We start from the raw sequence: 15,496 nt of genomic DNA on the forward strand, positions 1-15,496 counted from the left end.
AGTAAGGAAGAATGCTACAGAACGTTCTGTAAAAGTGCAAACGTTCTTGGAGAAACATTGTTATAGGATATAGACTTTAGAGCGATTTCGGAAAATTTATTGTCCGATGCCAACGTATTCCACGTGACCTCAAATTTTGGTTATTTCAAGTCACTGTTACTAGAAATGATTCTGCCAAAGTGTGAAACGCACGAAATATGCATGGGCTGATATCATCACTGATATAGGTTACGAAGGTAATTTAAAAGTGATTCCAATTATTTTTATCGGAAGCTGATCATTTAGATGAAGCGACTGCTCGATGAAAACAACATAGAAATCCCACTTTACAAACGCTACTTCGGTATTCGCGAACAGAAAAGTCGTACCACGACTGAGTTTTCGCTCGGATACCGGCTTATCTCTCTTCCGATCAAGAACTGGTCCCAATTGTTCGAAGGGTAGATAGCGCTATCCAAATTAATGGATAAATCATTGTCCACTAGATAACTGAATGTGTTTTGCTAGTGTTTATCCGCTGGATAGTGATTTATCCCACGCGGTGGACAGCGTTATCCACCTTTTGAACAACTGAGGCCTGGTCGATCGGTGCATTCGTTAACAACCATGCAGGGTTGTTAACTGTCTCCTGACTGTCTCCTATTGAATGCTATAATATTATAATAATGAAATTCAGGTGTCAAGTGTGTTTAGCACCGGAGGTCTAATTTCTAATTGGTGACACAGTGCAGAAATAAAAAAAATCAAGATATATTTACTCATTTTAAATCGTAGGCTGGCTTTTGAGAAGAGGGGGAAAACCTAAGTACCCTTCGGAGCAGAGAAGAGAACCAACAAACTCAGCCGTCACACGTACTTGTCGCCCACATTGGTGGGAGGTGACTGCGCCATAATCTCCTCAATAAAACTGCTTCAAATTTTAATATTAACGTGTTCTTGATCCCCCAACAACAAGACACAATACAAAGAAAATTCCATTTGATAAAAACCGCCGCGGCGGCGGCAACTAGAGGGAGCTGAAGAGACGAGCCTCTGCTAAATTAGTCTTAAATTGCACCAAGGAGTCGCAAATCGAAAGAATTACAACCTTGCAAACGTACGTGTGGAACTACGGAATCCTCGTCGTTTTTTAGACTCGGAGCCTTCGTCAGAGCCATTAACTGGATTGCCTCATTTGCCAAAATTGTCATACGAAACCGGTTTTCAGCGCAGGAAGGTGAGGGCATTTCAATCTTTGTACGCGAGAGTCTACTGGGCACCGAAGAAATTCAACTAAGAGCTACTAAGACAGCGAGAGGTTTTTCAGTTAAGTCTGTGCTAACGATAAAGACTGTTTAAAGAGTAATTTTGTAAGCTAAGAAAACTTCATCTTTTTGGAGCTACTAACTTCCTAGCCGACCTTTGGAGTATCTAATATTCTAAAAATAACCCCTCCGAAAACGCTATTTTTTTAAATGATGTTTCAGTTAAGAAATCTAGAGCTGTTTGGCATCGCAGGACAGTTTTACTCTCCCGAACAGATATTTAACCGATTGAAAATGTCACTCTGTCCTCCTCGCTCATTCTCGGGGGTGTGTTTCTTGATTTGGCTTTGAGTTATGTATTCGTTTGCCATGATTTTAAATGTAGTTAAAGTGTTTAAGTGCGATCGATGATTCAGGGGCACCCAACGACCAATTTGTTGTAAAATGTAATATTATACCCCAGTTAATGAAAATAAATGTTATTAAGGCATTTTCGGGTGTTTTTCGGTGTTGCTGGGAAAACATTATCTGTTCCTTTTTCCCAGCAAGACACACAAGAAATTTCCCAGCCAGCTAGATAAAATTGGTTGGTTTCCAAGCCAGCTGATCAAATTTATTTCCCAGCCAGGAATTCCGAGCGCTTTCAAATCCCTCGATCCAAAACGACCTAACAAAAGCGACAAAACCGGGACAAAACAGGTTTTTTCCGCAAGCGCAATCACTCTGACCAGCCGTCGTATGTTTGTGACTACTCTCTGGGAGAGGGAAGGGATTCTCTTTATTTTTTATTTTTTTTATTATTATTATTTTTTAGTCGTCCTCAGTCTTCAGAGTTTCTACAGCCAGCTCGGGTTGAAATGCTAGAAAAAGTCAGTAATTCCCAGGCAAAACCTCTATCAATAATAAAATTTCCCAGCCAGCTCATCGAAACACCTGTATTTTTGCCAGCCCGCAAGATTCCTCTGGGGAACAGATAATGTGAGGAACAGATTCGTTGGGTGCCCCTGATGATTATGAAGTTGTCAATATGCACTCCTTTGTTATTTCGATCCAGTATTATTGTTTTTACATCGATCACAACCTCGCAGTCAAATATAAGTTAAGTATATTAATTACAATCCTTAAAAAGGATATCCGTGAGTCTAAGGCGCCAGCGAAATATGCTGTCCTTAACTTTGATGTAAATAAATTTTAGACAACGAGTTGAGTTTTTTACGAGCCAACAAAAATTACGTTACGTAACCAAAACTGAAAACCGAGAAGTCAACAAGAAGATTATTTTGTTTAAGAAAAGATCACTTTGAGTTCTATCTTCGATTTTGTGTCAATATTAATTGACTTTCATCGCCAGTGGTTTTGAGTGATTGTTAATATTGTGATTGGCTTACAAAGGACGTGATTCTAAAAGTACTGTCCCCTCCAAGCCCCTGAAAACAACAAAATGGCGTTAGCTTGCTTGTGTGGTTTTCAATGAAAATAATTATTTACTATGCTGAAAGTGGCTGATATTTTTCTCCACTTCGATAAATTTACTCGAACACTTTTCGTCTCCGCGTTTGTGGACAATTAAAGCATAGTGGGCCACGTACGCGAGTACGCGGGCCAATCAGATTGCAGGGACCTTGATAGCATGATTGTCGGTTTCTGTTAGATTGACGGAAAAACGGTCAGAAATCAACAAAAACATCTGGAGTTCACCTTGCCATGAAAGCGCTTACTTTTCACTCTCGAAACATTACACATGTGTATAAACACACCTCCTATTACGTTTAAACGTTTAAACTGCGGAGTAATAAAAAATAACGAGAGATATTGGCCGTTTTTATACCAGAGACGCATAATTCGTCTGGGACGAACTTGCATGGGCAAACAATTTTTTTTTCTGCGTCTGTTAAATTCGTCTAGTCTAAAGACGGGCACAAGACGCATTATGCGTCTGGACGAAGTATTTACTTTAGTGCGTCTTCGAAGACGCACTAAACTGGATAGTTTGTCCAGACGAATTATGCGTCTTGTGCCTGTCTTTATACAAGACGAATTTAACAGACGCAGAAAAAATGTTTGCCCAAGTTTGTCCCAGACGAATTATGCGTCTTACACAGATCGTCCCGTCTTTACACTAGACGGATAACATGAGAGACGCATAATTCGTCTGGACGGATTATGCGTCTCTAGTATAAAACCGGCCATTTTTTCAATCAAACTAGATTTCAATATCTAGTGTCACGCAAGTGGGAATTCGGAAATTTTCAAAAACAAAAACGTTAGGGAACTGGTAAGTTCTAAAAAGATTTATTTCTAAATCATCTTTAACCTCGCATAGATAAAAATCCAGATGAAATAAAGATTTTGAGTTTAGAATTTGAAAATGGCAGAAAATGAGACTCTTTTTCAACAAATTTCTAGTTTCTAAAGAGATTGTATTGCTGTGTGGGTGGGAGAGTGAAACATGGAAATTGGTTTTATCAAACAAGTTAATAAATAATGGTAATTGAACTGAGAGGAGTTCAATTTGGTCTGCAATCGTATGTGTGATTTCAAAATCGAACGAGCGCGCAGCGCGAGTTCGATTTGAAATCACACGTATGATTTCAAGCCAAATTTGCACGACACGAAGTTCAATTACCACTTTATTACACCCATTAAGAAATCACACATAATTATTTCATCGCTAAAATACAGGATTTTAGTTAGTACCAATATTTTATTGATCCAGTTGGGAATTAGATTTGGAAAATTCGCCATACAATGGTTTTCTTTGTCTTCATTTTCCTGCAATTTGATTGGTTACCTTAAACAAACCTTGAATCGGATTGGTTGTTTTGTTTTAGTGTTCCTTTCTCATCGGCTGGGGAAATGGTGCAATTTAGAGCAAAATATTGTGCCATTTGGGAATAAATCGCACTGCTGAGAGTCAATCAGATCGCAAGGATCACCAGTGATTTCTAAATGGATGTAATAAAGGTCGAAATACCACCGTGATAGAGTGTACCTCGTTGAAAGATGAATTACTTTTGTTCGAGATTTTTGGGGCTTTCTGTGTTCACGTGGTGTAAGGATAGACCGCAAATTGCCATGTTGTGGTGGAAAAACCTTAAATAACAATGACCACAACCAGGTTTTCTGAGCCTGATTAGTGATTTTAGCGGATCGATTCGGTCCTGAGATCTTAACCAATCGTTTTTCAACAGCACTTAGTGCACTATGTCGACGGAAGCAAGTCAGGGGATTCCTTTGTTTCAATGGTTGGCACCAGTCAAAAAAAAAAAGAAGTGAAGGTCTTTCATGTAATTGGTACGGGTGACGAAAATGAACGAACGAAGCGAATCCGACTCCGATTCCGAGCTCTATCAACACAACAGCAACAATAACAACCACTACTACTACTACTTGTTTTCTAAGAATCTTTGAATAGATGAATATGCCGAGTTTTTCACGAAACAGCGATATGTCAGTAATAAATTATTGATGTGGCTGCCTTCCTCTTTTAACTCTGCTGTTATTTCAGGTACAGTAGCTACTGTAGGCCCCTTTCTCTATTTCGTTTAACAACTAATTTTGTATAAAACATATTTCTAAATGTCCGCCGGAGAGGGAAATGTTAGATATAGAAATGCACCAGAGGATATATATAATTTAACGTAATGGCCTCCGGCGTCGTATAAAAACTAATTTTCATGTTTCCCTTGCTACCGACCGACGCAGCACCAAAGTTCCTTTAGAACTGACCGAACCTATTATTTCAGAAATGGTCTGTTACATTGGTAAGAAGGTATAACTCTGGCGAATAAACATTTGCTTTCAGTTTCAAAAAAGTAAATTTAAATTTGTGAAGTGCGATTCACCCAGTTGTTTTCTTGCTGGTTTAGAAGCATCGTATCTTGAAAACTTTTCCGGGTATTGTTTTAGGGAAAGATATTTCAATTGTTATCCGCTCTCCCGTGTAATATAGCTCCGCACTTCCCTGTGAAGACACCGTATCGTTACCGCCAGCCTTGTAGTCACACCAAAGAAGAGATTATACTTTAACATACTCGCCATTAAAAACAAAGAAAACCGAGCCATCTGAAAAATACTGAAAAATACTCATTGACTCAGTTTTTTACACAAACTAGACAATAGTTAAGCCAGTATTTTTTTCATATTTCAATAGACGATTGCCCTGCTTGGATTGTTGTGAAGAGAATAGCTAGCAAATCCGAGCAACAACAAACACATTTCGTTCAAAACTTCTGCCGTTCTAATAGACAATTTTTTTTATGCAAGGGCCAACTGAACAAACGGTACAAGTGCCGAATTATGGGAGATCTAACCAGCAAATGATATTTAGACTAAAAACAAAATAATTATGCAAGGCTGGTTGTACGGCTGTGAGGATAAATATTTTTTTGTTTGACCAATCATTTGCCTTTGAACAAGTCATGGGAGGGTTAAATTTGCCTGGTATAGCCAGCCGAAGAGACTGTTTTTTTAGAAGCTTTTATCAATCTGCCAGCAAGCGGGGTTCACTTGTTTGTTTGCCACTCGAAAAGTTCTTCGCAGCTTCCTTGCTGACTCCAACAGTAGGCACTCGCGGGCTCATCAATCTTGCGAATTTCGCAGACTAGTTTTCGCATGTTTGACAGCGTACCTTAAAGTTGTCAGGAATGATCTTATACACTTTTAAAATACAAAGGTTGATCTTACTTCAGCCAGACTCGGGAAGACATACTTGTAATAAATAAAAATTTGGACTTCTTGCTTTACAGAATGAGTAAAACTGGTTTGGCCTTTTCTGGCGGTGGTATTCGGTCAGCGGCACTCTGCTCTGGGGTCCTGCGCAGATTTTTACACAAGAGGATCGTACCAGATTACCTCAGCTGTGTGTCCGGGGGTGGTTACACAGGCACTGCTTACTTGGACTGGAAATACCGCAACGAGCAGCAGGATGACCCAAGATGGCACAAGGAGTTCTTTGATAACATGCGCATAAAGGCGGGTTTTCTTTGTGATTGGCAAAATCCCTTGCAAGGGCTCCTTGACGCGATTTCCCTTTTAATTCTCATTTTCTTCCTTTCGGTGATCTTCCCTTGCATCAACTGGTTTAGTTTTGCTTTTCCAACGGCTTACATCGTTGATTTTTTGATTGGTGATTTGCTGCGGAGTTCTTTCACTTGCCCGGATGCTAAAACTCATAATTTCACCTCGTCTGAAATTGCTGAAAACTTTGAAGTGTCGAATTTTCTCAACAAGACAAAAACGATCGAATGTGTACCCAAATTAGGGCCAGGAATGTCTTCGGTTTTCAAGGAATTTTCCTTCGCTTTCATTGTATTCCTCCTGTTGTTTATCATCAAGAATACGGCGGGCCCATCTCTAAAACCCCTCGCCAACGTTTTGTTCAATGTTACAGGGTTCGCGTTTGCAATGATGTTCCTTCCTTGGTTTATTGAGCAGTATATAGTTGTCACTCCCATGTGGCTTAATGCTCTGATACTTGTCTTAAGCATTTTCTTATGGCTTGGTATACCTCCTTTGAGAAACAAAGCATCATTCGCTATGATAATCTATCTTTACGCTTACGTCGTCAAGTGGAGAGTTTATAAGACCGATGTGTTGTCTATAGCTTACACTGAATTCTCATTTGATATCCTGTTATGGATCTCTGGAATTCTGATATGGATGAGACCCCTGTTTATATTATACCAGCAGAGCCTTCTGCATGCATACAACAGGTTGGTGCTTGTAGAATCTCAGTTAAGGGAATTTGGTTAAATCGACCGAGCAAATAACTGTAAATTGATCTCCACGGCGAAATAGAAAGCTAACCTTTCAAGCTTAGCTTGAAATCTCTAAATCTTTACAGATGCAAATTATTTTGTCCTCAACAATGAAGTGTATTATGAAAGAAATCATATTGAACTGCAGATATGAAATCAAGTGAAGCTATGATCCTCGCATTTATGAACGCAGTTTTAATAATTGCGTAGAGAAGCCTGAACGATCCTGAACAATTCAGGACTTCAACAGGGTTTGAAACCGTGACCTCGCGATACCGGTGCGACGCTCTAACCAACTGAGGTATGAAGCCTTTGACGTTGGGAGTTGGTCATTTTTGGGTTCTAATGTTTCCGTGATGAATAAATCAACAACGTAATGATGTATGAAATAAATCATGTATCGTCGTTGATTCATTCATCACGGGAATATTACAACCCACAAATGATCAGTTCCCAACGTAAATGGCTTAGTAGCTCAATTGATTACAGCGTCGCACCGGAATCGCGAGGTCACGGGTTCAAACCCCGTTCAAGTCCTGCATTTTTCAGGCTTCTCTGCGCAATTGTTAAAATTGCGTTCTTGACTGCGAGGATCATAGATTCAATTGGTTATTTTTTCCTCATCAGCCTCTATGAACAAATTGAGAAAGCAAAACTTACTTGGTCAGCGGAAATCTTTTTAAACAAAATAGTTCATTTCATGCTCAACTCTGACAAAAGAAAAAGACACTTTTTTTTTGCTCAGGGACACAAAAAAGGCCACTGTGACGTCATTCAAAACGCCTGAATTCTGAAAACGATTTTGTCCTTACATGCTATCTTCGGTTCAATCAATTAAGTTTTTCATATTTTCATTTCTTATAGTGGTTTCGATTCGAACACCATGAATTAGACGTAGCTCTAAGCAAATACGAATCATCTTCATTGGATGTACAAAAGTTCATTATTTCACCGTTTTTTTGTTTTTAAACGTTTTTCGTTTTCCAAGTTCTCGAAACGTAGCCCCAAGATTCGAAACTCTTATAAAAACATGTTTTAGGCGTCGACATCGTGCAGATAGACTTGACTTGCCTTGAAATGATTGACAGAATGATTGAATAGGATACCTAGCGGATGTTCATTTCCTTAATGTTGGAGCTGAAATCGGTTGTACTGCATGTCGTTCTTCCAGATGGCGTCTGCAGAAGGCCTTTTACTCACCCGAGAGCCGAGCAGCAACAAGTTTCTTGGAAATCGCGTGCAAAACCGCGTTTCCTTTGTGTACTTTTAAAAGCCCTGCTGAGAGCTTAAATCGACCTTTGACCCTGGCAGATCTTTCAGGTTTGGTACCAGAGTACATCTGTAACGTGACAGTTAATCAATGGCGACTTCAGAATTCGAAAAGGTAACAGAGTTTTTCCGCCCTGTATTGATATGTCACTGTTGTGACTACTGACACCTCACGACAGTACGATGGAGAGAATGACACTTCTTTTCTGATACATTCTATGACATTTTCAGAATCCTTATTTTTCAAAAAAGCGTGACAGTGCATACAGTTCTCTTCTAATAAAAACATTGCATAAAAACAAACGAACTTCGGCCACTGGATGACACTTCAGAATTATTTAATCAATAATTTTGTTGTTCATTTTTCAGCAAACCAACATTCGAACCCCTTACCATGTCACCCTCTGGAGTTGAAACAATCGTCAACGAAGATGATGGCAAACAGTTTGAAAATCGACTCCACCCGGAAGATGTAGAGTTGTCTGAAGCCATGGCGACCTCGGCTGCAGCACTTTCCTATCACATGGGAAAGTATGAGAGTGAAGTAGAAGCCATTAACAGTTTGCAAGTCTTACTCGGACTTGGATTTGGAAAATCAGTTGTCGCAGAGGACACAAAATGGAGAGGGTGGTATTTTAAGGTATGTCGATTCTAAGATACCAAGGTTGACAAAATAGGCTGACGGATGCCGGGCTGTACGAAGTCTAGTTTCACTCAGTAGCCCATTCATTTTTCATTCATTGATCGGAATCAACCCGGCTTTTAAACCTTCTCAATCACGATAGAACAGGGCTAAAACGTAGTAAATCCTGGAAAGAGTTATAGTCAGATTACCAGCGAACGACAGTTTTAAATTACTGAGGGAATGTCAGTACAAGATACTAAAGAAAATTTATACTCCAGCGGATGCGGTTTTACGGTTTCAAGCCCTTATCCCCAATTTTAAGCATTTGTTGTTGTTAGCAGGGCAGTACTTTCTCCTAGGTTATTTTAAGACTGCGTGTCGGTACGGTCGGGGAACTCGCACCTAATCCAATTAGGCCATATAGGTGGCTGTTAACCTACCAATAAAAGGGTGATTTGCCGTTTTAGCTAAAACGTTACTTGAATTAAGCAAATAATTTTTAACATGTGAAATTGAAACGTTGTCGTTAATGGTTGCCGACAAGAGAGGATGACCATTATCCTCTCTTGCTGTCGAACAATAAGACATTTCTTCGCTCTTTCCAAGAGGGCAGTGATTTCCTCTCGCCAGTTTGCAAGCATAAACATTTCATTTAACTTTTTTCTTTAGGTCATAGCCGCTGTCATTCAACTTGTCCTCGCGCTTCCAGTAATACTGCTTCCCATGATTCCATATTTGGGTGGGAGCGAGGACTGGAACAAAATAGCGGTGATTTTCTTTTTGGTTTTCTTCTGTTTACTTATGCTGATTGCAGTTATGCCCACGGGAGCAAAAAGTCCTGGATGTTGGCAAACCTTCGTGAGGTAAGGCAGTATGGACTCCCCTGGGGATGACGAAACGGATTACATTAGAAAGATAAGATTTTATTGGTATTGAGAATATTAATTTGTTTAAGCAAGAGTTCGTGCTACGTTGGTTTTATTTGGTTGATAAGCTTTTGGAACAGGTATTAAAGTAAGTTGAAACAACTGATAAAGCACACGCAGTGGTTGCTGTCGATTTTGCAAACTTTATTAAACCGGTGGCCAGCCGCCATGTTGAGAACCGAGAAGACCCTGGGGACAATGTTGACATTGATTCGTTTGAGGTTCCTTTGTGAAAACAACTCGACCGGAAGGAAAATGTCCTCGAACACGAACGGAAAAGAGACAATAGACCATATTCGTATTCTCAACATTGGACTGGAACTAGCTTGCAATGGAGGCTAATGCGGGCGAATATATTAAAAAATATTTGCATTTGAAAAGATGCCGCCGCATTAGCCTCCATTGCAAACTAGTTCCAGTCCAATACTGAGAATACGAATATAGTAAATTATGACGTTAATAGCAAACAACGTTTGCCAACGGGAAAAGAAGTCACATCTTAATTAGCTCTCTTACAATATTCTGTATATGTTTCCTTGACGTGCAGGTGGTGTATCGTGCATATTTCTCACGTGAGATTTCTACGAGAGCATTTGGGAGTTGTCAATGTTGGACCCATACCTCCTCCTATTCTTTATTTAAGCGATGGCGGCCACGATGAAAACCTCGGCATTTTACCCTTGTTGAAACGAAGATTGGAGAAAATTGTTGTCATCAATGCTGGCTTTGTGAATGAGAGCTTGGGCATCGCCCATTCTCTTCTCCACGCATTGAGCCAGGCACGAGATAAACTTCACTGCTCATTCACTGGAATGGACGGACAAGACGTTTATAACGACATCAGAAGAATGATCGTCGACATACCGCCGGGCAATAAACCGAGGAGTTATCGATTTAAAGTTCAATACTTCAATTTCTCGGACGAAGGTGTAGAAGAGAGGGTCGGAGAAGGAGAAATTCTCTACCTTCTTCCGCGCCACCCTCAAATCGGTCTCTCCGAACAACACAGGAAGTGGGAAGATGTAACCGATGACGTCGAGATTGATATCGAGGCGGACGTTTGGGGGTCTGGACCCGCTGTAGAATCTGAAGAAGTCAATCGTTTAACGTGTTGTTGTTGCGAATGCTGTCATGCTTATTTGCTACATCGTTTATCAGGATCGTGTTGTGGTGTGTTTCCAAATCACATCACTGCCAATCAGTTCTTTACACCCGCCATGTTCAGTGCTTACCATAGGGAAGGATACCACGCCTGCATGGAAGCCAGGGCCGCTGAGTTTCTTGAAGAATCCGGGAACGAGAAAGTAAAAAAACACAATCCGGCGTTTTCGCGTTAGTGTTTTGTATGGGAATAGTGCTAAAGATATAAAATACGACGCGGCAATAATTCCCTTATTCATATTTGTTTTATTGTAAAAATGTGCGCCCCCGCTTATTAACAGTGCAGTTATTGACGAACGGTGATTCCCTAGAACTTGTTATAGATTTCCGATAAAAGTTCGCACACTGTTGTAACATGTCAAGGAGATGATAAAAATGTAATAAAAAAGTGGAGACACTGTGTTCGTTTCCATGGTGCGACGCTGACGAATACGGCTATGTAAGCCACTTTGACAATTGCCGCGCATACTCAATGTTTAACAAATTTAGCTCGATTTTATAAATGTAATCCCTGATATAATGCAGAGCCTGGTGTCATTTTGCGGTTAATTTGCGTTACGTACCTGAAAAATGTATTTGAATACCTTTTTGAGTGCTTAACACAAAGTAAGTGTGGGCTGTTCGACTGGCAATGGCTCCCTCCGCACAATTTTATGAAATTGCCGAAGAACTGGCCGTTGAATTTTAGCTGATATTTTTACTACTTCATGAAGACACTGTTTTCAGCAACAATATTACACAAAATATGGGGGTCACCGTACTCGTTCAGGAGAAAATAAACATCCCTTAGCGTATTAAGCTTGGTGTCAATGAAAATCCTCCATTTTATCAATGTGCGCGAGCTGAACCGCGCGCCAATGATGTAAGAAATTATGCGCAGTAGGGTTGCGCAATGCAAGACCAGGGAATAACCTTAACCACGCACTCGTTTCCGTTAATTGATTTCAAAACACGTGTGTTTGAAATTCATTTATTGAATCAACAAGTAGTGTTTCATTGGGTTTCAAACGCGTCCACGTCACCAGAATGAGGCGATGTAATTAGCTTATTAACGTATGAATTATTAATAAGTTTGAGAATTATTAATAATAGACTTGAAAAATATCGAGAAAGTCTGTTGTAATTAAAGGCCGACGAAAAATCTTCACTTGTCGACCAGTGTGCGGTGAATTAAGACAAGTCTGCGACAAGATCGGAGCTTGTCGGACAGTGCAAAATGTCTTGTCGGCCGCTTGTCGGCTATTGTGCGGGGGACCAAGATTTTTTATCGGGACCCACGCGCGCCACAACCAGTTACGTCGAGCGAGCTAACAAAGACAAAGCCTACGCAGTATTTTATTTTATTTTTTGTGTTGTGGTCAAAAATCAACAAACACAAGCTCTCGCTATTGTGTGAATAGTTTCCACATCGTTCTGCAATGCATAGTGAAATTAACATACGACGCTCTCACTATTTTGTAAATAGTCGTGAAAGTACTTTCATTCGTGTTCCGATCGCTACTCTTTACTCAGATCACATTTACACATTTAGAAAATATATATAACATATGTGGAACGAACTGACTTTTTTGTGGAACGAACTCACTATTGATTGGAACGATCTGACCATGGATCTGACCATGGAACGAAATGACCGTATACCGAACTGGTTCTTACTTTTCGTAGTATGAAAACTAAGACCGGGTCTTAGCTTTCGTAGCACGAAAACTAAGACTAGGGTCTAGACCTCTTGTAAACAGTGGAAATTACGAGAAAGAAACCCGGGAAAACTTACCGCTCGTCAGAGATTTGGACACTGGATATTGTCTACATGGTTTAATAAATGAGTTGCCAGTATGCTTAATACGCAAAGGGTTCTGGGATCGCCAGGGGGCAAACATTGCAAGTCGCTGTGAAAAAATGTATGGCGGAAGTTATTCTACGTCCGAAAAAAAAAAAAAAGAATTTGGAGAGAGATCAACGCTTTTTTTCACACATTTTTGCCCGAAATCGATTCGAGAAATGCTGACACCTTGCAAGTGTAAGCTTTTGTTTGAATAACCGTGAAATATGAGATAAAATTTGCTGATTAACTTCCTTGCTTGCGTAAGGCCTATTGTCACAGTGAAATGGTCCCAAAATATTACAAAATTAGGAATAAATCTGGAGAAAATAACTCAATAAAGAATTTTCATTTGTATTTACGTGTGTATGGGCTAGCCTTTGGCCAATTTCTAAACTCAGCAATTCAAATAATATTGGAAATATGCCAAGTGGAGATCATTGTGCTGTGTGGGGTTGTGACAACGATTGAAGGTACCCAGGGCGGAAAAAGATTCTTCCTCATGTTGGAATATCAAGATTTTTCTCGCCCAGGAATAAAAATGATGTTTTGTCGAGGGCTAGAGCTATTAACCAGGGGCACCCAACGTCAATTTTCGGAAAATATCTGTTCGGAAGACGATTTGAGATCTAGAATTTTCGGAACATTTGTTGTAAAATTCCTAGTTTGCTTGCCTGTCCTAGGATTTTCGAACATCTAAAACATGGTATAATTGCCCATTTTAAACGGATTTTTACCCCTAAAAAAGTCACCTAGAATTTTCGGGAGCCTTTTTTCTGGCTGAAATTTTCGAAAAGGTAAATTTTGATCCCTATAATTTTCGGATCACTAGACTTTCAGCTAGGGCATCCGAACAGATGAAAATTTTTTAGGGGATAAAAATATGCCTATATCTACCGTTAAAATACGAAAATACGTTTAACAATGTTATGTTTAAGTGGTTTTGAAATATACTGTCGTTGGGTGCCCCTGATTAACCGTGACCAATTCCAAGATTTCGATGAGTACAAAGGTCTGTTGAAATAATTTTGTACGAGGTTATAGAACCTCTGAATGTCCTACACCAACTTTGTACATAAGGAAGTATGGTTGTGGGAGTACTAAAACCTCAAAGGCCTGCTCCAAAGATCAGATCTACAGAGAACTTATATATGAAGATGACGCTTTTGTATTGGTCGAAGTCGAAGTGGTGCTTGACAACTTTGCTTAGATCTAATGACTTTAATACATGTAGCTCTACATGTAGATGGTAATATGCTGAAATTGCAGTCAGGAATTTGCATAATGACTATAAGAAATGTTGGACACTGACTTATTTGAACGTCAAAACGACGTTCACTAAAAACTTGATAAACACGTTTCGACCGAAAACCTTCGGTCATCCTCGGTTTGAATTTGACAAGAAAGCGACAGCTTCTTTCAACGGTTCACATTTGCGTACGTGCGTGACTACAAGTACACGTGATCTCTGCGCGAGGCGAGGAACATTATGCAGTCAGGAATTTCTATATGTTCATTCCCCGCATTCTGGTCCCTCTTTGAATGCCAAGCCTCCAGGAAAAGTCTCTTGTGATAGTCAACTGCCTTGTCAACTAAAGTGGCGTGGTCAAAGTCCGCATTATGGCCAAATTGGTTTGCGTGTTGCTCAATTTCAGAAGTGCCGTCGCAAACGCGACAGCTCTTCCATGTTCACTAAGCCTTGTGGCAAGAGCTCTATCCTTTTGGCCATAATATGCGAAATCGCAATCAAGGCAGTTTACTTTGTATATAATACATCGAGACTGAAACAGGGTTGGTTTGTCCTTTGGTCTTGTATTGTATTTGTATTGTAAACTTCCTTGATTGCGATTTCGCATATATTATGGCCAAACGGATAAACCTGTTCCTAGATTTAAGCGCTGCTTTCGACACAGTAGACCATGACATATTACTGCGGCGCCTGGAATACAAATTTGGAATTAAAGATCAAGCAGTAACGTGGTTCAAATCCTATCCGTCGAATAGATCCCAGCGTATTGTAATCGGCAGTGCAAAGTCAGACAGTTTTGATTTGAAGTTTGGTGTGCCACAGGGATCCAGTCTCGGCCCAATGCTGTTCTCCCTTTACACCAGTGAGCTATTTGATGTGATTAGCTAGCACCTCCCAACAGCGCACAGTTATGCTGATGATACTGGTATCTATCTGGCTTTCAAACCAAATGATGATTCCAATCAAGACGCCGCCATTGCAGCAATGGAAGCGTGCCTCTGTGACATCCGTAACTGGATGATCAATGATAAACTCATGATCAATGATTCCAAGACAGAGTTCATGCTCATTGGGAACAGCTACAGAAAACTAAACGCGCTACTCTAACTATTGGCGAATCCATCATCTCTCCGAGCACGGAACCCCTTAGAAACTTAGGGGCCTGGTTTGACTGCAATTTCAACCTGAACTTCAACATAACCAAAGCGTGTAGGAGTGCTTTTCTTAATCTTCACAACATTAGACGCGTCAGAAAATATCTAAGTATAGAATCTGCCCATAAATTAATCCACGCTTTCATCACAAGCAGATTGGACTATTGTAATTCACTTTTATACGGACTACCCTACTGCGCTCTCAGTAAACTGCAGCGTGTTCAAAACGCAGCTGCAAGAGTCCTATATCTAGCACCACGGTATTGCCATATCACACCTATACTATA

General features: G+C 40.1%; 1 protein-coding gene across 1 annotated transcript; it reads left to right on the top strand.

Annotated features, from left to right (window-relative positions):
* Positions 1-976: 976 nt before the first annotated feature.
* Positions 977-11,384, top strand: LOC138016743 (uncharacterized). Its single transcript, XM_068863930.1, has 6 exons — positions 977-1,216; positions 5,993-6,958; positions 8,175-8,387; positions 8,642-8,912; positions 9,567-9,760; positions 10,371-11,384. Exons 2-6 carry the CDS (start codon positions 5,994-5,996, stop codon positions 11,158-11,160), a joined length of 2,433 nt encoding a protein of 810 aa, XP_068720031.1. The 5' UTR covers positions 977-1,216; position 5,993; the 3' UTR covers positions 11,161-11,384.
* The last annotated feature ends 4,112 nt before the right edge of the window (positions 11,385-15,496 follow it).

Source organism: Montipora capricornis, chromosome 9, assembly GCF_036669925.1.
Source record: "Montipora capricornis isolate CH-2021 chromosome 9, ASM3666992v2, whole genome shotgun sequence".
Lineage (NCBI taxonomy): Eukaryota > Metazoa > Cnidaria > Anthozoa > Scleractinia > Acroporidae > Montipora > Montipora capricornis.